The sequence below is a fragment of the Heliangelus exortis genome, chromosome 11 (genome assembly GCF_036169615.1).
Source record: "Heliangelus exortis chromosome 11, bHelExo1.hap1, whole genome shotgun sequence".
NCBI lineage: Eukaryota > Metazoa > Chordata > Aves > Apodiformes > Trochilidae > Heliangelus > Heliangelus exortis.
Window position 1 is genome coordinate 83,280 of NC_092432.1, and position 26,087 is coordinate 109,366.

At 39.3% G+C, this 26,087-nt stretch overlaps 1 protein-coding gene across 2 annotated transcripts in view; it reads right to left on the reverse strand.

The window, feature by feature from the left end:
* Positions 1 to 26,087, reverse strand: part of IQGAP1 (IQ motif containing GTPase activating protein 1) — a 49,756-nt gene that overhangs the window by 20,236 nt on the left and 3,433 nt on the right. For both annotated transcript variants that reach the window (XM_071753947.1, XM_071753948.1), the window contains exons 3-15: positions 13,554 to 13,710; positions 13,101 to 13,178; positions 12,180 to 12,256; positions 12,015 to 12,082; positions 10,864 to 10,977; positions 10,283 to 10,461; positions 9,623 to 9,713; positions 9,016 to 9,179; positions 8,134 to 8,218; positions 6,899 to 7,062; positions 6,376 to 6,536; positions 5,757 to 5,881; positions 2,261 to 2,424 (exon numbers count right to left, since the gene is read on the reverse strand). In XM_071753947.1, coding sequence (XP_071610048.1) covers positions 2,261 to 2,424; positions 5,757 to 5,881; positions 6,376 to 6,536; positions 6,899 to 7,062; positions 8,134 to 8,218; positions 9,016 to 9,179; positions 9,623 to 9,713; positions 10,283 to 10,461; positions 10,864 to 10,977; positions 12,015 to 12,082; positions 12,180 to 12,256; positions 13,101 to 13,178; positions 13,554 to 13,710 — 1,627 coding nt within the window. The remainder of the gene's footprint in view (positions 1 to 2,260; positions 2,425 to 5,756; positions 5,882 to 6,375; positions 6,537 to 6,898; positions 7,063 to 8,133; positions 8,219 to 9,015; positions 9,180 to 9,622; positions 9,714 to 10,282; positions 10,462 to 10,863; positions 10,978 to 12,014; positions 12,083 to 12,179; positions 12,257 to 13,100; positions 13,179 to 13,553; positions 13,711 to 26,087) is intronic.

Here is a 26,087-nt window from a genome sequence, read left to right on the forward strand (position 1 = left end):
GCCATGCTTGGTCATGCTTTTCAGGAACACAAGTTAGTCCTTCAACAGAACATGCCTACAAAGAGTTCTTAGAACAAAAAGGTGCCAATGCAAGTCTGCGTGCAGCAGCTAAAACCTCTCAGGTAACAAATGCCACATCAGGCTATTCTTGTCCCGGTCGACAAAAGTTTATAAGCCTGTACAAACTAGCAAATAAAAAATGTTGTACATATTGTGGCTGGGTGTACACATGCGACAGTCAGAGATGAGCTTTAATTCTTTAACAGATTCAAGAAGGGGAAAGACAAGTGTTTAGTAAGTCCCAAAATACAAAAAAAGAACAATGACCCTGAAGTTGCCAAGCACAGCTTCTTCCCACCCACTGCTGCTTCCTCTATGCAACTGGTGAAAGAAATGCTAAGCTGCAACTGCACTCCTTGGATAACTCTGGTTGTACAAACAGAACACAGGAAACATTTACTTTTGGTATGGAATAATAATCACACAGAACAAAAGAGCCACTATTTACAGTGTTCAAGAGCTTCAGGGACAGACTAAAAATGAACTTTTTTTTTTTTTTTTAACACGCCCTCTGCATTTTCCCCACAGTTCTGTAGGTCAGAAATGGACATATTTAATGATATTTCATTGAAGAGACTAACATGTCATGCACAGGCAGATCTCATCTGAAAGCCCAAACAGTCACAGTACCCACAACAGCAAAATACCAGTCCAGGGAGTGGGGGAGAATAATCAAAGGAACAACTTCCTCTGATGTAATCCCTACCAGCAAAATTCAGCCCACTACCAAAACTATTCTCTCCATCTCTATATCTACTGTCACAGGCTTTCTGGAAGGTACAAACAGTGTAACATACTACAGAGTCTGCTAGTTTTGTCCCTCCTCATCACATGTGAAATGTGCATCAAGCAGCTCCCCACCCACACAGGCAACTGAACAACCTGTTGTGGTGAGCTACCATCCCTCTTGGCCCCAAGGTACAGACATCACTAGCTAGCAAGTAACAGCTGCCTTCAGCCAGTGACTGATTTCCTCATAATGTTACTTCATAATATGATCTTCCAACACCTGAAATCACTGCCATGCTGCTGAGAGAAGCCCTGAACTGAACATATGCCTAAATAAGGTAATTTCACATAACTGAGAAGTTAGCAGCATGGCCTGGCACAAGCTTAAGTGCACACTGAAAAGAGTTCATTACTTCATTCTGACTCAGCAGGAGGAAATGCTTCAGCATAAAATGGGTTCCTGAGGAACATTAACCCTTTCAGAACTCTTGGGGAAGCTGCTTAAATGCATAGTTTTCAGCTATCGCCACTGCGTGGGTTTATCTTTAGTTAAAAAAAAAAAAAGCGTTCAACACAACCTAGATCTTAAGTCTCTCTGCAAAATTCTGCACTGGTCTTAGAGCAATGAGTTATATAACAGGAAAAAAAAAAACAATCGAGTCACCGAAAGCAGAGAGTCTGCTACAGCTTTGTAAATAGATGAGATGACAGAAAAAAAGAAAAGTATCATCCCATCCACAGTACTTGAAAAAAAAAACCCAACAGCTGTGTATACACATGCACACTCTGCTCTTTCCTAAGCTTGTAAAATGACACTCGTTCTTCCTCTCCCCATCCTCACACCTTCACACATAAGTCAGTTGTTGAAAGTGGAAACTACATACAAACCGGTAACAAGTCCTTGGCTAATAAGAAAAACAACTACACAAAAAAGACAACTAGCTCAAAAAAGTGATTAATAATAAAAGTGCTACTACTTTCAGCATGTATTTTGCTTCATTGGTTTTTCTAATTTATCACTTAATAGATTTTTCCACTTTCAAAAACTTTTATTGCCCTATACAGCTATGCCTGTAACTGTATTTAACAAAGACCATTAAAAATTACTTCAGCTTGCAGAACACTTGAATTCAGAAGTTCAGAGCTCCTAGAATGAACATGGTCAGCTGAGGCATGCTATTTTTCCACAAAACAGACACCTATCTCAATCTGAACCCAGGATTAGCTGCAGAAAGCCATCTCATGTAGTTGATGTCCTTATACCCATACATCTCTAGTTCATGAAGATTCATCCAGTCTGACTGCAAATCTCTCTAGTATAGGAAAGTACAATTTGACTGGGTGAGATCAGTTGATGGAATGCAGAATGCCCAGCTGTCCACTTCCAGTTTTAATTCCTCACTCTCAGGACCAGCAATAAGCCCAATACACAGACCTAAAAGTTTTGAAAGGTGCATCAAATATCTCTCACCTGAGCTTTCTCTCGCTTGGCACGAAGCAGTGTATCCTGGTAATGCTGTGCTACCTTTGGGGCTACACCCTCCAATTTTGCTGCTGGAATCTGTAAGGCTTGAAGTGTCTTTTTAGTGTCCCCTTCATCCAGAGCTTCATTGATGAGACCAATAGCCAAAATCCCTGAGGAGGAACGCATAGGGGAATAAATAAAACTTTGTGTTTGGTCAACAATAATCATAAGCATAGCTTCAGAAGAAAACTGCAGTTAGTCCTTCTTAAACCAGGTATTGGCTGAGAACCACAATATTTTTAACAGAAAATGTTATTTAATACTAAAGAAAGCAAGACTATTTCTCCACCTTAAAACAGTCATAACGCCTGGGCACTGCAATTAGAAGACACAAGCAAAAGAAAAACCCACACAACAAAGCACACCATCACTCAGGTAGATCACATGCAGGGACAGAATTTAGTCCTCAGACATCTGGCTCAGAGCCACTAGAAGAGAATTAACAAAGCACAAATGGCCAGACTTCATGTTACAGTTTTCCAAGGCTGTAGCTTCTGTAGAATGAATCTAAAGATTTGCATGGAATACCATTCAAAAATACAGTCACTTTCTATTTCAGAAAACTCTTTCATTAAACATAAGTCGTATTAGCTGTTTTATCAGAGATGTGTACTCTACTGACTTTTTCTTCTATGCAGGAAAGGCTATGACAAAACAAAGTTTAGAGGAAAACCAGAACATCTTAGGGAAGAGGTGGTATTTGGATGGAACAGAGAATAGGGAAAATTATATGTTGATACCACTGCAAGGAACAGAATTATAGAATAACTAGGATCACTAAAACACTGGCACAGCTTCTGCCAAAAAGCAGACTCTGTTTGACTTAAGGAAACGCCAAAGAATATAAGTAGTAATTCTCTCTGATTAATTTGCTAATATGAACATGACAAGAGTACATGGAACAGCAATCTTACAGCTCCTCACCAGAAAGCATTTTAAAATTCAAAACTATTCACCAGAAAGCATTTTCTAATCAAAACGATTTACCAGGGTAGTGGAAATGAAAGTATATACTTCTATGCCTTGACAAACTCCTCAGTCAAACTCTTCCTCCTTTCATAGACAGGAAATAGAAAGTGTCCTTGCATAAGGGCATACATGAAGCAGACCAAAGAATTAAGAAGCTCCCCATGAGAACAGGCTGTCTCATTACAGCATTTTCTGTGCCCTTCCTTATTGGATGATAAGGAGTGTTATAAGAAATGGTGTTGGGACTACACAACTTTTAGAATTCTGCCGTGACTTCTTGAAGAGAGGATGCTGTGCAACCAGCACCTTGGCACATACCGGCACCGGTGTGAGTCTGCCATTGTGTGCTTTCCACAAATCTGCCCATGTGACCCAAACAGGAAACCCCGTGTCTATTTGGAGATCATGAAACAATTGTGTTAATCAAGATAGCAGGCTCTTAAATTAACACTGAACCCTCTCTAAAGTCTTTAAAAGTTGATACACAACTCGCCAGCTGTGCAACAAGAAGTAGCAGGAGACTGCTTGTCTCAGTGTCCAATATAAGCTTCATCATCACCTTCACATTTGTGGTAAATCTCTCTCCCGATGCAAGGCTTTAAGCTAAATATTACAAAAGATGGCTTGAAAGTAAATATGCATGTGCAAGAGGTTTTCAGTACCCGTCATAACAAAAAACTACGGTACCTTAATGAAACTGAAAAAAAAAATTAGTAAAAAATTAAACTACCTGATACAAAAGCTGACAAGGATCTACCTAAGAGTATGTTTGCTTAATTGTGCTATTTTCAAGGACAAATCTATCTCCACTCTGGATTTTAAGACAACTAATGCTGTCTTAGAGAGAGGAAAATTATTCCAATTTTCTGTTTTGCAAATACTATCATTACACTCAATCCCAGGTTTTTTATCACTGCTAAAAGGCACCTATTAGCATAAACACTACTAAAAAAATAGATCCAGGAAAAAATGCAGAACTAAAAAAAGCACAGAAGTTAGGTTAATGCCCACTCACATTTCTCAGTCTGCATCAGCATTTTTTTCCTCATGCGTATCTAAGCTTTGGTACTCACCCTTATGCAAAACACTGTACTAGTTGTAAGTGTATGTAACATTTTACAATCGGGAATTTTTTTTGCACTTTATCAATACTTGATGCTAAAAGGCAACAGCTGCACAGGGATGTTCTATTGGTCATAAGGTCAGTTATCAGGTCACTTCAGCTTTTGGAGATGCAGGGTTAGATGCATGCTTTAAAAACTGATGCAGCTTTTAATAGATGCTGCTTTTAAAACTAAGCAGTCTTATGCAACGCAAAAACAGAAAATAAAAGCTTCTAGTTTCCTGACAGAATTAACTGTAAACAAAGCAATTAAACTCTTAAATCCCATTTCAAGTCTAGGAAGAGATCTGGGAACTAAGAATTTCAATTGCATCAAACTGATGAGAAAATTAGTTTTTAAATTAAATTTTTCCTTAAAACAAGAAAAAATTGTATCATGGTTTAAACAAGAGCATTTAAACACATAGCTGTTGAACAGACAGCATTTCAGAATAAACTTCTGGCATCTCTGTTTATTTATCACTGAATCAATGTAACTTCAAAAGCCTACTTCTTTGATGCAATATTTGCATTACTTCAAAAAAGCTGTAATTTGGAAGTAGAATTATTACAGCCAGGAGTTAAAGAACTAAGACCTGGAAATAAAGTGATCTGTTTGTTCATTCAGTCTCATTATCTGCGGTAGAAAATACATCTGACAGATCATTGCATCTGAGAGTCACCAGCACAAAGGTGGCTATTTTATCTTGCATTTGCAGGTCAGATTACCCACAGATAGAGAGTAGAGGGGGATCTGGAGTAGTCTGTGGAACTCCTACTAGATACTGGAAAGGTAAAAAAAAAAAATTAAAAAAAAAAAATCAAAGCATATTCAACAAGAAAGACTAAAAGAGAGAAGAGCACAATCTCAACGGGGCAGAGATTGCAATCAAGAAGAGAACAAGGCTTCAAGAAAAGTAACATCTACTGAATACAGCAAATTAGGAACAAGAATGGAGTACTCCAAGAGTGGGCTACAGTTAAATCAGATTTGGACAATTCTAGTTTTTATTAAATTTGAGGGGCTGAAGTGAAATTAGAAGAGATTATAAACTAACCCTAGACACAGACAGCGGGCAACGCATGTTATTATCAAAAAGGGTTGAAATTTGCACAGGAAGTATTAACTGTTCGGAGATACTGATTTCAATACCACAAGCACTCCTGACTGCTGCATCTCTCAATCACCAGTCCTGCTATCAAGCCTTTCACATTACAAACTAAGTCTTGCCTCACAAATAAGATCTTCCTAAGTATCTAAAACATGGCAACTACAAGTCAATCCATATTTTTTTGTATTGATACATATCTAAGTTTAGCACTCATTATGAGCTAGGATCAGTCTAGCATGAACAGAGCAGAAAAACTTACTTTCATGTTCTTCATGCACAATTATGTTCACACGATCAATGCAGGACTGGATATCATTCCATGTGACAAATTCATTTCTTTCTGCGCGTGCTTGAGCTTTCAGCTTCATCAAATCATCGATGTATCTGTCAAAGAACAAAACCCAAAACCAACAAATCTTACATCACAACAAGCTAGCTAGGGAACACACTATACAGCATCAAAACTGTACACAAAGTGGAAGAGGTGACATGAGGGTAGAATCTGGAACAAATATGAAAAGGATGAAGAAGAGGAAAGGCTGTGTGCAGGATGGTCTGCCCAAATGTGAAATAATTGACAAAAGCACTAAAACACTGAACAAGGGTCTACAATATATGAGCTGGCATAGCTCTAGCGTCAACCAAACTATACCAGACACTGATTTAATGTGAAATCCATAAGTGTTGAGAGACAGCTGAGAAATCAGATCAGTAAGAAACAGTAATCACAAAAACAAGACACAAGAGCCAACACAGATTAAATTAATACTATAATAAATAACAAAGAGAAAGCAAAGTGTAACGGGGAGAAAAAAACAGTCAGAAAGTCTCAGACTATAAGCAACGTCAAGGACAGACAAAATTTTTGAAATACCTACCTCTGAGAGTTCTCATCCTCAATGTTTGTAAGCCCTGTGGCAGGACAGCTCAGTTGTTTCCACACTGTATTCACATCTCCTGAATCCAAAGCTCTATTAATCAGGGCCACACAAGACAGCATCTCTACAGCAACAGATAATTCTGGATGGGTGAGGTTGCCCTGCACAAAAAACAGGACAAGAAATTACTTCCACTCACCCTTTACACACTATTGCTGCATACAGAATGGAGCAGCTGTCAGAACAGACATACGACAAAGCAAAGGGACACCCTTTATTACACAGAAGTAGAAAGACAAATATGATAAACAAAACCAGAACACCAAGTAAGAGATTAAACTAGAATCTTAGAGTAGCTAATGATTCAGGGTTTAAACTTCACATTAGAACAGACTGAACACCAAAGCAGCTCCATGAAGGCTTGACAGGTTTGTTTGTTCCAGAGAACACATTTAACAAAAAGACAAAGCAGCCCCGTGGGTCCATACCACATTCCAGAAGTAAGAGAGAATGTGGTACTCACTTCAGGGCTCTGTTGCTGCAAGGTGGCCAGCTCCCTTTGGTAAAGATCTGCAGCAAATGCATAAACCTCTGGTAACTGGGCCTCTGGATTCATCAATTCTGTCACAGTCTTCTCAGCATCACCCATTCGAATTGCAGAATTAATTTTGGCTACTGCTGCCAGCCCTAGAAGTTCAAAGAGGCAGCATAGAATGAGGATGGTCAACAACTGAGTCCCCAGTAATAAAGAGCGCTTTTATCCTACTCAATAATCAGATACCTATCCCTTAAGCTGCAGGAAATTATGGAAGCTCTCTGATCCATGCTTCCCCCATTGGTCTTTCATTAGTGCAGGCAGCTACAATACATAATGTCTTCTTTAAAACATGTTTAAACATGTAATGTTTAAAATCAGCCCACCTTCTGCCTGGTTATCTAAGCAGTTTCACCATTTCAGCTTCCTAATAGTAAAAAACTTGATCATTATAAATTTGGGAGTATTTTTCTTTCTGTCCATGTCTGTCCTGCTCAAGGAAATAGCAGGCATTTTATAGTTGGCTAATTTTATAATAGTAGAAGTAGTTAAACGCTGAGCTCCATGCTGAACAATAAGGTACTTTTAAGGCAGCCTACCAGCTACTTTCCTCTTGTATTCTAAAACCCTGTCTCCCCAGATCTCTAGTAGTCTCCGGTCTATCATAAATTGACCTAATTGCTCCTGCACAGCCAAAACTGAACAGTTTTGATCTCCAGAAAATAGCTCTGCATGGTGTCAGAAGCACCAATCAAAAACCAATAAGCCATCATGATCTGCATTTTATTTGCTACCTGTAATTATAAACAGTTAAAGGTTCTGTAACTCAACCCAAGTTAGGTTCAGATCAATCCGCAGGTAACCTAGCTATCACACCTCATGGAACAATCCAGATTGCCTTCACAGATCCACAACAGAAACTCATAAAAGCATTATGGAAAAAGACATTATTTAAGGTGGATGCAAAAGTTCTGCATTCCTTAGTATTTCAAATTATATGTTGTTATCTCCAGCAGTACTGTAAGAGCTGGATAAAAAACACTACAAAAAACCACGGCGACCATGTCTTTCATGTTCTAAAAGCAGTCGTGAAGTATGTAAAAAACATCTCCAACTCTTGGAGAGACCTCACACATCCCCACATAGACCCTGATGCTGTGCTGTCTCATCCTTTTTATCACATCCACAGTCACTTTGCAGCAGTAATTTCCACTGATCCTTACTTTGCTGATACTGCTGTGCTGCCCTGTTAGCAGAATCCACTCCTGACTGCAACTCTTCCTTCTGCAGAAGACCCATGAGGCCAGTCTTAGGGGGGGGAAAAAGAAAAATTAAAACACAATACGAGGAGGGTAAAAGCTGTCAGCTTATTCACTTCAAATTGCTCACTAAAAAGGAAAAAAACACTGCTTTCCTAAAAACACTCTAATGCCACATGGCTTCTGAAAACAATGCCACATACGTGAGGAAAACAGAAATTACTTAACCAGATTCTCAGTTCATATGCCGAAAGACCCTACGTGTACAGCCGGATCCTTTTTGCAGTATTAGGAGTGCAGTCCCATGAACACAGAAATTAAAGGCGAGACCCAGCTTCCAAAATTATAAAATATTTAAGATAAGTGGGACAATTTTGTGGGAAAACACTGGAGCTGTGTGCCGAAGTAAAATTGGTATTTGTGTAGTTTGCCATGAAGTGACACATATTAATTAATATGTTTACTCTTACCTCTGAGCAACAAAAGACTTAGCAGGACATCCAAGACAGCATACTGTTTTGGCTTAGGTATTATTTGACCACTATTAGTAATATGAGAGGGCAAACACACTTATAACATAATGGTTCTATAGGCACAGCAGTTACTGTTTTAAGGTCTGAAATTATTTTCATTATATACACATACATATAAGTATTATTCTGTTCTTTCATACGCAGAGATGAAAACTAAATTATAAGTATGCTCACTGTATGCTTCTGTCTCTTAGTGTGAACTTTCTCAAATCAACACTAAATTGTAATGCAGATAGATAGCAAGCGATTAGTACAGAGTGGTATGATGAAAAAGGGGACCTAACAAATCAGAGTAATCTAGGCTTTTCCGTACCTCCTGTTTCTGTTGTCTATCACTCAAAAGCTGCTTGAAATACCAGTCACAATTTTCTCGGAGCAATCCTCGGAGTCCCAGGGCTGGTGTTGCCAAAGCTTCATACAGTGCTAACGCATCTCCTCGTTCCAAAGCTAGGTGAATCTTTGATATGGCTGCGTGTGCTAGCAACAGTAAAGCAGAGTTTTGAGAGAAACATTAAATGAGGAAGTCCCAGGATTTATATAACCTACTGCTCAAAAAGAAATACTGAAGAATAGCAAGACAGGTATGTGACTCACATAGGAGACCGCTTGCAAAGTAGCACTTGAAAAAGGGGCTGAAGGTTGGAAATGGCACACATGGCTCAAGATGAAGAATTTGGGGGGAGCATAGCAACACAAAACAATCCATTTCACTTTATTTAAAGGGCAACAGAAGTAAAATGAAATCAGCTTACAACTAATCATGAGTGAAAAAACCCCACAAAAATAAAACAAAAAAAAAATCCACAAAAACAGGGGAGCTGCCTTCCACTTTTGTTAGCATTACAGAAAGCCAGGAAGAGCAGAGATACAATTTTTAAGTACTCTTCTGATTTAGACTACTACTTTAGCATGATACCTACTGTTTACTTTATTGATATTTCCTTGAATCTCAGCTTGAGTCAGAAGTTCTTCATACACATCCCTCTCTCTCTCTGAATTTTCTGAGGCCATCTGAAGATGAAATAAAAACTAATTAATGTTTCTGCAATTTCCTTTGCCCTTTCAGATATTCTCATTGCTCATGGCCAATATATATATACACGACATATGTATCTACATAGAGCTGTGGTAAGTCATAGATAGGCTACCTCTACACATGCAAGAAGCAGCCCTAGAAGTAAATAACTAAAAGTATACCCATACTCTCATACAGACAGCTTAGAAACACCTTATTCAATGGCTCTATATGAACATAATGTAGAGCTCCAGCCAACATAGCTAGATATTTGATAGCTAGTGTTAAAACCAATATTGACACCTTCTGAGAGCATCAGTCAGTTATGCTTGTAATTGTGAGGAAAACATATCTCTTAGAAGAGACAGCTGGAAGTAAAATTACAGGACAGAAAACTAATTCTATCCTGGCCCAAACCAGGTCAGGAACATCCTAGAACAGCACCGGGAGTAAACTGACCAAACACTATACATACAGGACATTCTGTGAATTCTCGAAAGCTCAAACTGAAATTAAAAATCTGCAATGAACGCAAGGAGATGGCATGAAAGAAGAATTGATCTACCCTATTTTTAGTATTCTCCATCTTGTCTTGCTTTGCTCTGTAGAGTGTGTCTTGGTATGTGGATTCCAGTTGATCATCAAGATTTATTAGCATGGCATTAGGGTTCTTCATTGCCATGAAAGTGTCAGATGGAACCTGACGGTCGATTGCATCATTAATGGCAATGACAGCAGCATGTACTGAAAAATAAGTCACAGTCTGCCAGTTAGCCCCAAATACAACAGCTCTGTTAAAAATTGAGAACTTAACTGGAAAGAACAAAAAAATTAACTGAAAAACAAAAGAATTATGGAAGTACCTCTGATTCCATCACAGCTTTGTCTTCTTGACAAAGCCTGCCTCTCGTTACAATACTCTAGTTAGTCAAATAATCATGTTCCAGAAGGAGAATTAAAGATACACAAGGGAAAGAAGAAAACACTCTTCCCAAAGGGTCTATCAGAAGGACTGTATGGTCTTACATGGAAAGCATTAAAACCAACACTAAAAAAAAAACAAAAAACAAAAAACGAAACAAAACCACAAAACACCTCATCTGCTGATTTAGTAATCACATTAAACAAAACTCCATTTTTTCTTACATGCTGCTTCATCCACAGAAAGTTCATTTGCAAGAATTCCTCCAATCTTACTGAAGGCAGGCATCTGGATACCATACTTCTCCAGTTCAAGCCTCATATTACTGATTTCCTCCTCTGAAATATACACAGAGTTATATAAGCTTAAGCACATTAGGAATCGGCACTGCTGTACCAGCTACTGCTACAAAAAATTGAGGATAACTACAATTAATTACAAATACTGTTTAAATGTATCTTTGACTATAACTCAGTAAATGAAACAAATAAAGGAGAACTGGTAGACATTTTACACACTTTCTTAAAAAAACAAAACTGCTCCCAGAAAGTCTTATAGGAATATTCATTAGTCTTTCTCACCAGAAAAAACCACACCACTCACATGAAGAGCTGGAAATAAGATTCCATCATTCTGAAGTACCTCAACTACGCTGTCAATGGATCAGAAACATGCACAAGTATTTTAAAATTCTTTTTTTTTCCTGGCAGAGAGACTAGGCTGAGAAAAGTGAATGGAGGTTATCAAGACACAGTGGCTAAATACCATACATCTCAGGAAGAGAGTTGATAGCCTAGCATTTTTTAGGTACAACTGGTATCTCTTTTGTAGGAAAGTAAAGTTCATACACCACTTAAACCACATGTATACCCTCAGGCAGTAACCTCATTAATACAAAATACAGAATTTGGCACTTTTGCAAAAACTGAGGAACTGAAACCATGAGGAGGCATGTGGACATGAGACTTTGTGCTGGAATCTCCTGCAGCAGATCAGCTGGGAAACTCCTCTTCAGCTCCTCCACTTTAAACTGTGAAGGGAAGTAAAAACATTTACCAAGTTCCAAATTGAAACCTCTCTGAAGGGGATGGAGGCAAGGTTTAGGCGTCTTATAGGAGTGGTAAAAATGGGCTGCTATTTGCAAAAGTAAGGATTAGTGATCTGGTGGCTATGTAAAAGCCTGCCTGAGAAGCACCCAAATCAGACTCAGTCCTTACTCCTCATAGTAATTAATTTCCAATTTAATCTGCATTGGTTATCAAAAGTAACAATCCTATCATTGATCTACACATCTACACAACGGTTAGTATAGTATGAGATAATACATCAACACTTTTCTGGTTTTGTTTTGGATTTTTTTGTGTCTTTTTTTTACCTGTGAAGTCAACCTTCCCATAGAGATCTTGAATCTGGGGGGCAAGACCCAGTTTAAATAGGTACAGGCTAGAAAATAAAATACACACATAATTAGAACTAGTAATTTTTCTTTCTTTGCAGAAAGATTTCAGAAGCAATTAGATTTCTGCCTAGCATGCCTTACCTGAGTGCATGAATACAATAGATACAGCGTGGCATGTTCTTGCGATCATAGATGTCCGTAGTTTCTGGGTAGAATATCTAAAGATAAAGCAAAGTGATCAGTCTGAATGACACTCATGCTACACAGCCAGTCTGTGTAACTGTGGTAAGGCCAGCTCTTCTGCAGTGCATTAATGAAACAACCCCAGAAAAACTCCAAAACTCTTAAAGCTTCTCTACCCTGGCCCAACTTTTCTCCTACTTGAAGCATCAACCCTTCCACTTTTATGTGAAAATCTTGCCTTATACCTGGCACTTAACTACCCTCTGTCTAGCCCTCTCCTCATTTTAAAAAAATGTATGTACTATGTATGTATACAACTTGACTACAAGCACGGCACCACCACAGTTCCATGGGTTTTCAGGCAAGAGTGTTTATTTGCTTAGAGGAGTTTATCTGGCCATTCCTCTAGGGAAGCCAATAATTTCTATTTCATTAACCTACACCAGGAACACTTACACTTGATGTAAAAATTTGACGGGGAAATCTGAAGAAATGGAGAACACATTGTCTTCTGTTGTGCTTAATAGCATAATTATCTAAGAAAATTTCCACCCAAACTGTAGCTCAGATATTGCTAAAAAAAAAATTAAAAAAAAAAAAAATGCACAGCAAGAACCATGTAATGCAGATGCTATGCAAGCTTAGTGACATTAAGGATACAGTACAGATGAGAAATTCTTTTGCTCCCAATCATTCTCACACAAACAGCAGAATAAAATCAGGAAGTTTTAGAAGAGAATTTCTATAAGAACACCAATCTAGAAAATTAAGAATTAACAAGATGAAATCTGCTGAATTTTGTACAACAGCAAATTTTCCGGGGAATCTAGAGCTTTCCCGAGATTATTTATTTATCTGCAAATAGAACATAGAAATTACCTTGGGGAGACCAATTTCAGCCATGGCATTCAGCCACTGGATTACGTTATCTGTGTGCCGGAAGTGGAGACCAGTTGCCTGAAATAAAAATGGGCAGGAAGAAAGGAGAATACAACAAGAAACTAAATACCACAGCTGCCAAAAGATTGGAGAGGTTCATTAGGACAGATAGCAAAACCAGTGTTCTTCTAGAAAAGCAGTCAGGTAAGCAGTCTTCTGTATACAATAATACTGACTGTTTATGACAAATTCTTTCACGTGAGTGCAAGTTCAGAGACAAAGCTGAGTCCACCCCTCCACACTTAACCAGCACTCTAGAGTGAAGGTGGTGTTTCTCAAGTAATACTAATATAAACTAACTTCCTGCTTATTTGCTCACAGTTATCTCTGTGTGGACATTTTCCCATTTTAGAGGCCTACCTAAAGCACTGTCTACAGAAAACAGTCTCTCACCTTGTATCTAGTCTGCTCCCTATCATAGATTTTCTTCACAGACACTACTTTAGGGGAGAAGAAGTTCCCAAGTTTGGCCAGGTAGACTCCATTTCTCAATCCTTCTTCCAGCTCTGTTGTGGGAGGCAGCTCTTCATTCAGACAGGCCTCCATCCATCTGGAAGTGCAAGGAAAACACAGTTCATCACATAAGCATACTTCCATTATGTGAACACAACTCCACGCTAAACAACTTTCATGCTGTTGCTGCTGCCATACTCTAGCATATTATTTACTAAACACTAGGGGTTGAAAGCAGGTGTAGCACTATCACACGATCAGTGTAATTAAAGTGCTAGTTAGTAACACTTCAGACAAAATATTAAGGAGAAATACAGAGTCCAGTAGCCACGTTTCACAAGTAACTAGGATACCATTTTACCATCATGTTCCTCCTTCAGCCCATGATTTAGCTGGTACTGGCTTATCTCAACAGCATTCATTTATCTTAAGTATTCATTGTTTGTTTCATGACTTTGTACCATTTATTTAAGCCCTTTTGGCACATCTCACAGAGAGGCCCTACAATGTTGTCAAGCTTACCTTCCTGACCTGTATTTTCTTCCACCCTGCTATACCTTTCAAAAACAGGGTAACAAAATGGAACAAGCATTCCTCTCCTCAAAGCAAGTGATTTTTCCTTACCTTTTTCCTTCCATCTCATTTAATGGTGTCATAGATCCCCATGACAAAACCAAGGATTACAGCAGCAAACAATCTGAAAAGTCATTGTTCTCTAAAGAGGTGCACCTCGGTGTTTCTTCTGTACAGAGCTACCAGAAGCTGCCTCTTGCAAGCTCATCTACAGTTTCTTCCAAAGATGACAGGACTGGAGGACTGGCTGGCTGTCCTGTTCTCTCAAAATGGGAGCTGCACAGCCATAGGCCACTTCCCAAAGTGTTCTCCTTAGACCATGTGTCACTTGCAGCTAAATTCTGAGGTCTTACAGGACAGATGTGCCTTGGATCAATAAAAATCACAGAGAAGTGGCTTTCAATATAATACTGGCCCAGAATAGCGGCAGCCCATATTATATGAGCATGTAGCATAAGCCAAGTTAATAATTTGGCTCAGGGGGATGATGAGTCCCACATTACTGGGACTGATAGTAAAGATAGGCAAGTAGAGGATCTTGCTTGAACCCAATTAAGAGAATTTTAATAATTCAAGTACACATTTAGGTGTATGCATAACTGTGAACTATTTAGCTCCGTATTATTGCGAGCAAAATAACAGGAAAACACTGTACTGGTTTCAATTAGTAAATATGATTTCACAGAAATCAATCCCGTAAAAAACACTTAAGAAAACTAGTCTGGTGATCAACTAAAACTGCAGACACTGCAAGCCTCATAATATTCTGATTAAAATCAAGCACTGTGCATACATACAAAAAACAGCTCATATATGTGAAGAACTAACAGATAACTCCAAGCAGTGTTTTCAGGGGGATTCATCAATTTGTGCTGTTTCTAATGCATTTTCCCTTACGTGCATCTTATGCCACCCTCTTTCAGTTTTCAGGAAGTAAACACAAAACTTGAGGCAGACAAAGAAGATCAATGGAGGCAACACCAATACTAGCATAACTGTAACCTATAATTAGCACACAGGTGGTCATATCTTGAGTCAGGGCTGTTCAAACAGACTTCAGACATGGTTAAATATTAGCTCATGGATTTAACTTATGTACAAACTGGAGACTGTATTCTGAAAGACAACTGCAACACTGAAAATGTGCAATGGGTACAGCAGACATAAGGAACTCCGCATTAAAAGCTGTAAGACCTTATGTTATCATGGGGTGTATACAAAGGGAAACTACTATTTTCCTGTAACGACACCAATGAGACTGACCTGGTCACTGAGGTCTGCAAGAATAAGATAGGAAAGAAATTTTTTATTAGCTAAGATAATACTTCACAGTGACAGGCCTGAACAATGCACTGCATTCAGTTTGTTGAATTAACACCTGAGAAGCAGCCTGCTCTGACAATTCTTTCGTAGCAGACTGAAATCAGGTAACTGAAATAGTAGTCACCTACATCAGCCTGCTCCATCTTCTCAAACAATACCAAATTATGCTTCTTATGCTTCAAAAGCAGAAGCATAAGAACTATACATGAAACAGCTTCTAAACCACTGATCTTCAGTCAGGCATGCAAGGCTCAATGGAAAGAACTAAAAATTATTTAAACTGTAATAGTTAACATGACAGAATAAGTGACTGCTCTTTATGACCTTAATGAGAAAATAGTACATGATTACTTCTGTACAGAAGTTTAGAACAGAAGCGTTATTAACAAAATTTAATTTTCATTTTGGGGATAGTTTTCCACAGTTCACTCTTGATCTCAAATACTGTACAGTGTACACTGTAGCAGCACATGACAGAGATGAGATGCATTCAAATTCACCAGGACCAATTTTCCACCTCTCCTAAGGAGGCATAAGCTGCATTTCTAATTAAAGAAGACACGGAGTTGCTAGTGAAAATTAGAATTTCACAGGCTGTAATATTTTAACAGTCAAAGGAAAGAAAATTGACTAGTGCAGATATGCAGTCTTAGAATATCTTAATCGCCTTGCCTGTACTCTGCATCAATTACCTCCCAGTCTGTTTTAAGCCTACTACAGAGCTAGTCTTACTCTAGCACAGCTCCTCCATTTTCACCTGTTAGCATAAACAGAATGCTTGCTAAAATGTACATTTCAGATGAATGTACATCTTCACTAATCAAGCTCAAGGGGAAGGACTGTGAAGTTCTTACATCTGAATCTATTGTTTCTTCATCTCTCTCTACTTGAAATTTTAGTAAACAATGATGTTACCTTTTAAGATAAATAAGATAGTGTTCTTAAAAACAATGAAAAAAAAAAAGGCATAACACTAGTGCTTTGTTGTTTGCTCTAGTTCTATATTTGCCTAAAGGTACAATTCAAACACCTATTTAACTTAGCTGTCACTAATCCCCAACAGTCTTTTCTATTAACACAAGTTAAAATCAGCTGTAGCAATTCCAAGCATCTTTTAAAACTGACTGTAGAGCAAATACAGCATAAAGTCCTCAATTTTTTATTTTGTCTCTCTTGCACTCCTGTTTGATGTGGTTTGCTTTGTTGTTTTTTTTTTTTTAAGTTCTCCATAGCTGATCATTATATAGTACCTACAACAGCCACTGTTATAGTCCCCAAATCTCAGTTCCACCTATTCTTCCACCTGAATGCAAACTATTTAATTTAAAGACCCAGGAAAGATTTTTCCTCAACACTTAGCTTCTCTACAGTGCCAAACAGAAGAGATGACCCTAACCTTTGAAAAGCTAACAGAAGCCAGAAAAAGATGCCAAGCTGCTCTTAATGAGATTGCTGCAGAAAGTCATCTCAGAGAGACTGGCAACAAGATGTCTCCGACAGGTGAGCCTGGAAGGCAGGGAAAGAAAAGGGTAGCACACTTCTCAGGAATTAGCACTCTCAACAAACAGAAGGAAGAATTTTTACATTGCTGCTGACAGCTTTCCCACAAAAAAGAGAGGTCTTCCGCAGGAAACAAGCAACACACCTGATTCTTCATTTCTGCTGGATCCTTCTTCTTCAGCCCTCTCACTCACTTCTTGTCTTTCCCAACCCCCCAAACTAGAATAAATTTCCTAATTAATATCTCACACAACTCTTCACAAAACGTACAGTCTGACAACTGTTGCCTCTGCTATGAACGGTCGATTTCAAAGGCTATGCGTGTGGAAACCTGCAATCAGCAGGTGACGCTCAGCTATGTGCTCACCCATCTTGACTTCGAGCTCCTTGACATCTAAACATCAGGAAAAGTGTTTATGCAAAGCCTGTAAGGCACAGAAAACAAACACAACCCGAAGGACGCGTTAAGGGAGTTAAGTACCTGTTACAGAAAGCAAACCAGCCCAACCTGTTGACAGGAGCCCAGTAATTCACAGGAATAGCTTACAAATTTTAATGCAGTAAAGGGATGGGAGTGCAGAAGGCACCAGTCATGCGACCAAAAAACTGAATGCTTTACCCAAGGACATAGAGACAGTGAATTCTGTTTAAGCATCTCCATAAAGATAAATAGCCCGTAATTACAGTATGAGCTGTCTAAAAGTACTCAAACCTGTCACAACAGGCTCCCAAGTGGGTGTTAATATCACTAGAAAAGCAGGGAAATTTAAATACAACAACGCTCCCTCCCGGTAAAGCACTGGTTAACCTTTTGCTAGGCCAGAGGACAAGGCAGTGCCTACAGAAAGCAGTACCCAGTGTTTTTTACATTCAAAAGCTCACATACTCATATTAAAATTAACACCTGCCATCCTTAAACGGCAGCAATAAATGTGGAATTTCCAGATGAACAAGAGGGATTGGGAAGAGGGAACCTCTGCTTCCTTTAGACTGCAGGCCATCAGCCCATGCCACCAATAAGCTTTCCACAGAAACCTCCAATTCTTTCTTTCTACTTCAGTAGTTTCCACTGTTGTCCCGTCCCTTCCCTCTCACCAGCACACACTAAAAACACAAATTTTTTAACCCAGAATTAATTATTTAATCGAATTTCACCACATGGCTGCAGAGGCAATGTTGGACCCTCGAATTTAACTAAAGTTAGCTCAAATTAAGTAGTAATTAATTACACCATTCTCATTAGTCAGTCCTACTGCTACAAAATGCAGATCTCCTCCTAGAAAAAGACCCTTGAATATCTAAACAAAGCTACCACCATTAGCTGCAATTTGAAGGCAAGCTTCCTTCAGAAGACTAAACAGTAAAAATGTAACATCAAGTATTGTCAGGAGCCAGTCTCTCAAATAATGATGTCTTAAAACTTTTAAAGAAAATACTACACCATTAGCAAGAACTTGAAAAAATACATGTCAGTAACCTCCACTATTAACTGGCTTACTCTCCTCTGCAGTTTTGCCCACAAGAAAATTTACACCTGACCTACCAAAGCCAAAATGAAAGGAAGACTGTAGCTGAAAAGACCCAAAAATGTGGATATGCTTCAGGTTTTGGCAGATGATTAGCAAGTTTCACAGTTCCTGGGTATCTACCTTTTGAAAAGCAAGGACCTGAAACATACCTGCTCCTGGGCTGAAAAGGACTTATTTTATTGGAGAGTAGTTTTCGTGCAAGCATTTCTGACATGCAGGAAATAGAGGCTGCATTAACATCCTATTCACAGGGCTGCTGTAACAGAAGAATTTGGCAAGAATCTGGTAGATGGCAGAAAACTCCAAGAAGGCGGCAGAACCCTCTGTCAGACTGAGTTTCAGTGATCACAGTATAAACAGTGATCAGAATCTGGAAAGGAGCCAGTAAACACTCCTAACCAGACATTCAGTTCTTCCTACAAAAATGATGATTCCATCACACAAAGGCTTTCAGAAATACCAAGCGTTCCACTTGAAACAACAAAACTGCAAGAAATCCAAATCATCACTCTTTCCCTAGCTCCCCGCCAGGCTTGCTCACCCTCAGGGTCAACGTTTTCATAACATATCACTCACTGCCTTTCCCCATTTTGTGTGGCACCCTGCACTGACACACAGAACTTCAAACCTTACTATCCGTTGCCTGACAACTCATCCTACAGAAATAAAGCTCACAAAAGCAGACTGGGGGACACCAAGAGGTGTCCAAGCCAAAGGAAGCAACCGACAATCAGTATTTAAAATTCCATGCTTCAAAGAACATACTCAAATACACCAGGGGCTGGAGGGGCGGGGGGGTGGAAGTTGGCTTCTGCAGCTATTTAACAATCAACATCCTGGGAAACACCATCATCATCAAGAAACACTCAAACCAGTATGACATATTAAGTCAGGTACCTTGACAGCATGTGCTTTTGTAGCTGACAGCAATGACTGTCTCCATCTTGTGCCACCTCCATGATTTATCAGGATTTGCTCACTGTGCTTTGCCTCCAAAGGGTATCTCGTGAAACTGAAGGCATCTATGCTGGGGTCCTGATGACTAGCTGCTAATCCAGGCATTGTTAAACAGAGGTCGTTCCAACAGTCCTTTCCTGCTGGAAGGAGTCCAGAGGAGGCTGCAAAGATTATTAAAGGGCTGGAGCAGCTCTGTTCTGGAGCTAGGCTGAGAGAGTTGGGGGTGGTCAGCCTGGAGAAGAGAAGGCTGCAAAGGGGAGACCTTAGAGCACCTTCCAGTGCCTGAAGGGGCTCCAGGAAAGCTGGACTTTTTACAAGGGCATGGAGTGATAGGACAAGGGGTAACAGCTTTAAATTGAAAGAGGGAAGATTTAAGATTAGGTATTAGGAAGAAATTCTTCACTGCAGTGGTGAGTCCCTGGCCCAGGTTGCCCAGAGAAGCTGTGGCTGCCCCACGCCTGGGAGTGTTGAAGACCAGGCTGCATGGGGCTTAGAGCAACCTGGTCTATAGGACCCTGCCCATGTAGAGGGTTGAAACCAGAAGATCCTTAAGACACTTCCAACCCAAACCATTCTATGATTCTGTATTGCATGAGGTGCCTCCACATATAGATGCTTCCATTCACACCCATTAAGCCCTTAAATGACAACAGCATCACAGCAGAGGAAAAAGTGACCAGAGCAAAACAGCATTTCCCCTCCCCCCCCAAAAAAGGGGCCTACATAAGCCATCCGAAACAATGTATGAAGCTACCTATGGCTTAAAGGCTTTTGCACTGCTCAGTACTGCCAGCAGCACAGGTATGACATCTTTGGACAAATCATGCTAGTCATTTTACTGAAAGAAGAGGGATCTCATACTCCAGCACATCACTTCCTCTACATATGAATTTCAAGCATTTTTAGTACAACTACAATCACAGCCTTGGCACACATTTTCAAGATCTGAAGAGCAAACTTGCAGACAGCCTCAGCTGTACATCCATCCCATTCATCTGAGTAAAAGCATTAGACAGCCATGCAAAAATCCCAAAAACTTCTCTAAAATAATTCATTCTACCAATTCTTTATAAATCAAGGAATCATTCAGGAGGATGGAAACACTCTCAGAGAGGTAACAACAAAGTGAAATAAGTCACATCAGGAGCATTCTCTTCTAGAAAAATAAACGGAAATCTAATACGTTTCAACAGTTTGTGCAGGAAAAGACATGGCCTCTCAAATTAAGACCTAGGAAAACAAGTGCTCCCCATATCCCAGAACATTATTATTATCCACAGAGACATTTTCAGTTCAAACATACCAAACAGCTAAGGATTAGGGAGTAGCATAAGCCAGGTTTCTCCCGACTATTGATGTACCCTTCCTGGCAAACATGCAGCGGAACCAAGGACAGTATTAATATTCTGGTGCTGAAATCCTTTCTTTTTCCCACCTGTTAGATTAATTATGAGGTTCCTCTTTGTTCCACTGACCCCGTTTGCCCAAAAGATTAGGCCTGAAGAGCCTTCAGTTGAGTACCACGTGCACAGACATGAGGAAATTAATTATCCCACATGCAAAAATCTTTTTCAAGATATAGTCAACCTTTCTATTGCCAAAGCTAACTGCCTTCATCACTTACCATTAGAAACTAAATATAAATTCTTGGAAGGTATAACATCACTGAAATTATCATATTTCAAATTAAGTTGATTTCTTGCAACTAAGCAACACTCCACAGTAGTGCTATCAGGCTGCTAGGTGACAACTACTCACTTTGGTTATTTTGGGCTGCTCTCTTGTATTACATAAAATATTCCTTCAGAAATCACCATCCAAACAGCAAAACCCTGGTCTTTGAATTGAATTCTGTGCAAACAGCTGTTTCTTTTCTACTGGTCCACCTGCCTTTCACTAGTGTTTCCAGTGAGTCATAAAGCAAGGATTCAGAATGAAGCAAAGATTGTGGTATTGCACCATCGTCCTTCCCCCTCACTCCACCCACTTCTCAGAAAAATACAGTTCTGAATGTGCATTCCAAGATACTTCCAGTCCAGACAGCCACTCCCTGCCAGCTGCATGAGTTCATCAACCAAACCGTACAGGATCTATAGAGAAGTATCTCCTCAAGCCCAAACAGGAGCTGATATGAAGCCCCAGATGAAGTGGTAACAGCACCTACCTCAACTCACAACTATTGATAATAGAATATTATCTATTAAATTTCATTGCTTACAATCTATCATGGGACCTGCGACATACACAGCAGAAGCAGAGAACAAAAAAACAAAACCACACACACACCGAGCCCCAAAAAAGCAACAGACCACCCAAAAACAGTACCTGACCCAATTTACAAGCAAGAATAAAATGGAAATAGAAGGAACTCCAGACTGAACTCCACAGACTGCAAATACCGCTTTTCCGTCAGATTTCTCCAAGAGGTAGCATGTTAACTACACAGTGTCAAAATTCACAAGAAATTTCCCTGTATCTAATTTGCAGCTTAATTTAAGCAGGATTTAAATAAGATATTCTGCATGCAACTCGCTTATCTGGAGCACACCAAGAACTGAATAAAAGAAAGTGAGAAAGCCTCATCCTGCGTTTCTCCAGCTGCCCTGCTGGGACCTGATTCTCAAGTGCAGCCCTGTTCTTGACAGAGGCTCATAAAACATGTATTATAACTGAACTACCTCAGCTTTTCCAAGTTCAGGTTAGTAAGAAAATGGACAAATGCAATTTTTTGCCTTTCTGAAAAATAGCTTATTTCTAACAAAGAAGCCTCTTGGCTATCTCTGTGTAAAAGAGGAACTACCACATTGACTTCACAAGCAGATTTAAGCTGCGCTGTACCATTGTAAATACTTTATCTTCAAACAAGAGCTCCTTCAACAACTGATACCTACACCTTTCCAGACAATGATGAACTGGCTTTACAAAGCCGCTTGCAGAATAAGCTCTATAGAACCTCCCACCCAGCACTAACTCTAGATGTGTTCAATCTGTCCAGAGAGAGAAGTCCTTTCCATATTCTTCCTCTTCATTCTCCTGGGCAGCCTACACCTGTTTAAGCAGATCTTGGATGACTGCATCAAATTTGAAGAGACCATTACACCTATCCAAACACTTCCAAAGCAAAAGTGGAAAACCTAAAAAGATGAAGACCAGATTCTTTCTTTAAACCACAAATTTATTCTAAGAAACAAAATTTAACTGGGTCACCTGGCAAGCAATTTAGGTTGTTTTTTTGAGGTTTTTTTAAGGCACAAACAAGTCATCATAGTACAAAAATTTCCTCCACTTTAAAGAGAGAGAGCATGCAGGACAGAGAGGAGAAAGTAATTCTTACGGAAAAGCAACTGATTGAAAAGACCCTTCAGACTTTACCACACAGGCATAAAACATTAATTTCTCTTAATTATATCATCAGATTGCTTTAAACCATCTTCCAGTCCATCAGAAAGTAGGGGATTACCACAAGATCACTGTCAGTATGCTTCAATCCTGAACAGATTGAATCAACAATATAGAAAAAGCAGCATCTTCTTCTTGCTCAGTAGGAACCAACTTTTACAAGAAACTCCAAAAAGCAGAAAAACACCCACAGGGGCTGATTCCATCCTGATGCATACAGAAAGAAACACACTGCTCACCTTTCCCAGTGGAAGCTACACAGTTACTGGAAGCCTCACAATCTGGGCACTAGTATGCTTACACCATGCTAGGGTATGACTCAAAATAAAAATATTTCCTACTATCCTAGAGGAAAAGCATGGTACAATGACCCAGCAAGCCAAATAAATGAATCAAGAGGGCCGACATTCTAGTTTCCAACTTGGAGAACCCAAAATACTCCACAGTGAAATGCAAAGTTTGAAAAAGAGTTAGCCAAATTGGTAAGCACTAATTTTGTGTTGAAAATGACACAATACCCCAAGTAACCCACACAGCAAAAAAGGGTATAACAGAACATAGATGAAGAATATTATAGTGCACCAGCCTGACTTCTAGATAAGGACCACAAAAAACAACTTCTTTCGGGTTGCTTCTATTCCAGATAAGCATACACTTACCCTTCTGTGAGCACACACTACCACATCACTACAGAACACTTAGTTTTATCTGTACCACCACAGCTTTTCTGTACAGACTGCTGTGATTTGCAGACAGAAGGAAAAAGAACCCACCAGAAAACCCCAGTCAAGCACAAAATACCACATTTGAACTATTAGGCAGCACTTATTTAAAAAAAAATTGTTATTTTTTTATTCAAGAAAGAGGTATTTCATCCAACCATAGCACAGGAAACACTAGTCACAATCATCGTTTAGCTCCCATTTTCACTGCAATGTCTTTCACAATCTTGAGCACATGCTACCTCACTTTCTCTGTTTCACAAAACTGTTGCACATTAGTAGCTGAGGTCAAAAATTGCTAAATAGAAGTTCAACAGCTCAAAAAAAAACCCAAAACAAAAACAAACAAACAAAAAACACCACACCACAAAAAAAAGCAGGCTGAAATACTGTTACACAAGTACAAGTAATTGGCATTCCTCTGAAAATGCCTCTGATGTACTCTCCTAAGCAGACAGATACTCCAAACAACTTCAAAAAACACTCAAAGCTACTGCACAAGTGCTGTTACTTCAGACAGGTAAAAAATCCAGGTATTTCTGGATTTTTCATTTCATAAAATTAGGTGCTACTCAGTTTTCATCTTACCTTCCTCTGTTAACATTTACAGAAAAATTAAAAACAAAACAGAACAAAACCAAACAAAAAACCCACACACTTCTGCTGCTAGATTCCCTATTTATTGCTTGGTTAAAAGGACAGTAAACTTCTGCCAATGCTGACACAGTGCACATCAGCATGATACTATTCACATCATTTTCGTTCTTTTATCTGAAAACCTCTCACCATGAAAAAAGATTATAAACCCTCCTATCCATACCCACAGCTCTGAGGCACTGAAATCAACAGCACAAGCAAAATGTTACAGTATCATAAAGTCACACAATATGTCTTGGCTGCGCTACTGGCAAAGAAGTCAAATACAGAAAATCTCAGACCAAGAACAGCAATTTCAAATACAATGATCTCATACACTTCCGGTTCTGCCGCTTTTGTTAAATAAATTCCTTTCCAACAATGCAGCCAAAAGCCCTTCTTTTGGTGTGTACTAGTAATAATAAAAAAAGTCAAAACACAACTTACAAAAACACTGCTCAGTGAGGAAAACAATTCTTGCAAACAGGCGATGAACTCAAGCCTTTCTGTTCTCACTTGTGCATCTTAATTATTAAACTAAGGAGTCTGCTCCTTTCCCTATGATCATTAATCTTTAACTACTATGCAAAGAGGTATGGCTTCAGCTATGGGTATTCCCACTCACATAGCCCAGGTTGCCCAGAGAAGCTGTGGTTGCCCCCTCCTTGTAAGTGTTCGGGCCAGGCTGGATGGGGCTTGGAGCAACCTGGGCAGGTGGGAGGTATCCTTGCCCATGGCAGGGGTTTGGAACTAGGTGATTCCTTAGGTCCCTTCCAACCCAAGCCAGTCTGTGATTCTGTCATCCTATGACATGCATGAACAGACTGTAGACCACTACGCAAACATGGACTGAGCGTTGGAAAATGGGTATTTGAAAGTCTGTAAGCACACCTTCCACATAAAAAGTGCTCTGACTGCCAATATGAGTACAAGGCAGGTTTAACACCACTACTTGCATTTTGAGAGACACAGCTGTTGCTTCATTTTTCACAAAACACTGGCAACCAAAAGGCATTACTTGAAACATCTGAAGGTTCATTTTGAAACAAAACAGTGAAAACATCTTGTTTCTAACAAGGTGCAGCAAAAACAAATGGCCAGCTGCTCATCCTCCTCAGTACTACAACAATATTGCAATTCTGGACATGGAACTGAGCAGAAAACACCTTTGAAAGCATTTACTCTGAGGCCAACAACAGAAAGAGTCCTCAAGTAATGGACCTGGGGTTCCTTCATGCATGGATAGCAACTGCAGAACAACTCACCTCTCCCTGTCACCCAGCATTTGATCCTAAAGACTTTAGATTCAAATGGAAGGAGTTATTCTGACATGTAGTCAGACTGTTCTCACTACTCCAAACCTCATCCAATTCTGTATGGACAGAATATTATCTGCTAGTAACTAAGCAGCCTCCACAAATCTATAGTAGTGACAATTGTTATAAAACACCTAAAAGACTACAGCATAAACTGAGTGCTCCATGCCCCTTCAAAATCATACTATACATCCTTGGTATACATTCTTTAAACTATTAAAATCCTGAAATTAAGGTCTTCTTTAAACTCCTGTACAAACTCAGCATTTCCCCTCCAGTAAATTCACTACTTCAGAACATCTCTGTCTTGCTGGGGAAAACATACTCAGGTTTATCCAAAATCCATCATTCAGCCAGCAGAAGAGAAAGTTTTCTGGCTCTTGATCCATATCAACTTTTGAAGACCAAAGGCAGACTGCGTATTAAGTGAGCTATAACAAAACATCCTCTTGACCATTTAGAACACGTTTTTACACATGCTCCATAGTTCTCTACTGCTTCAGAAGTTATTTTCTATGG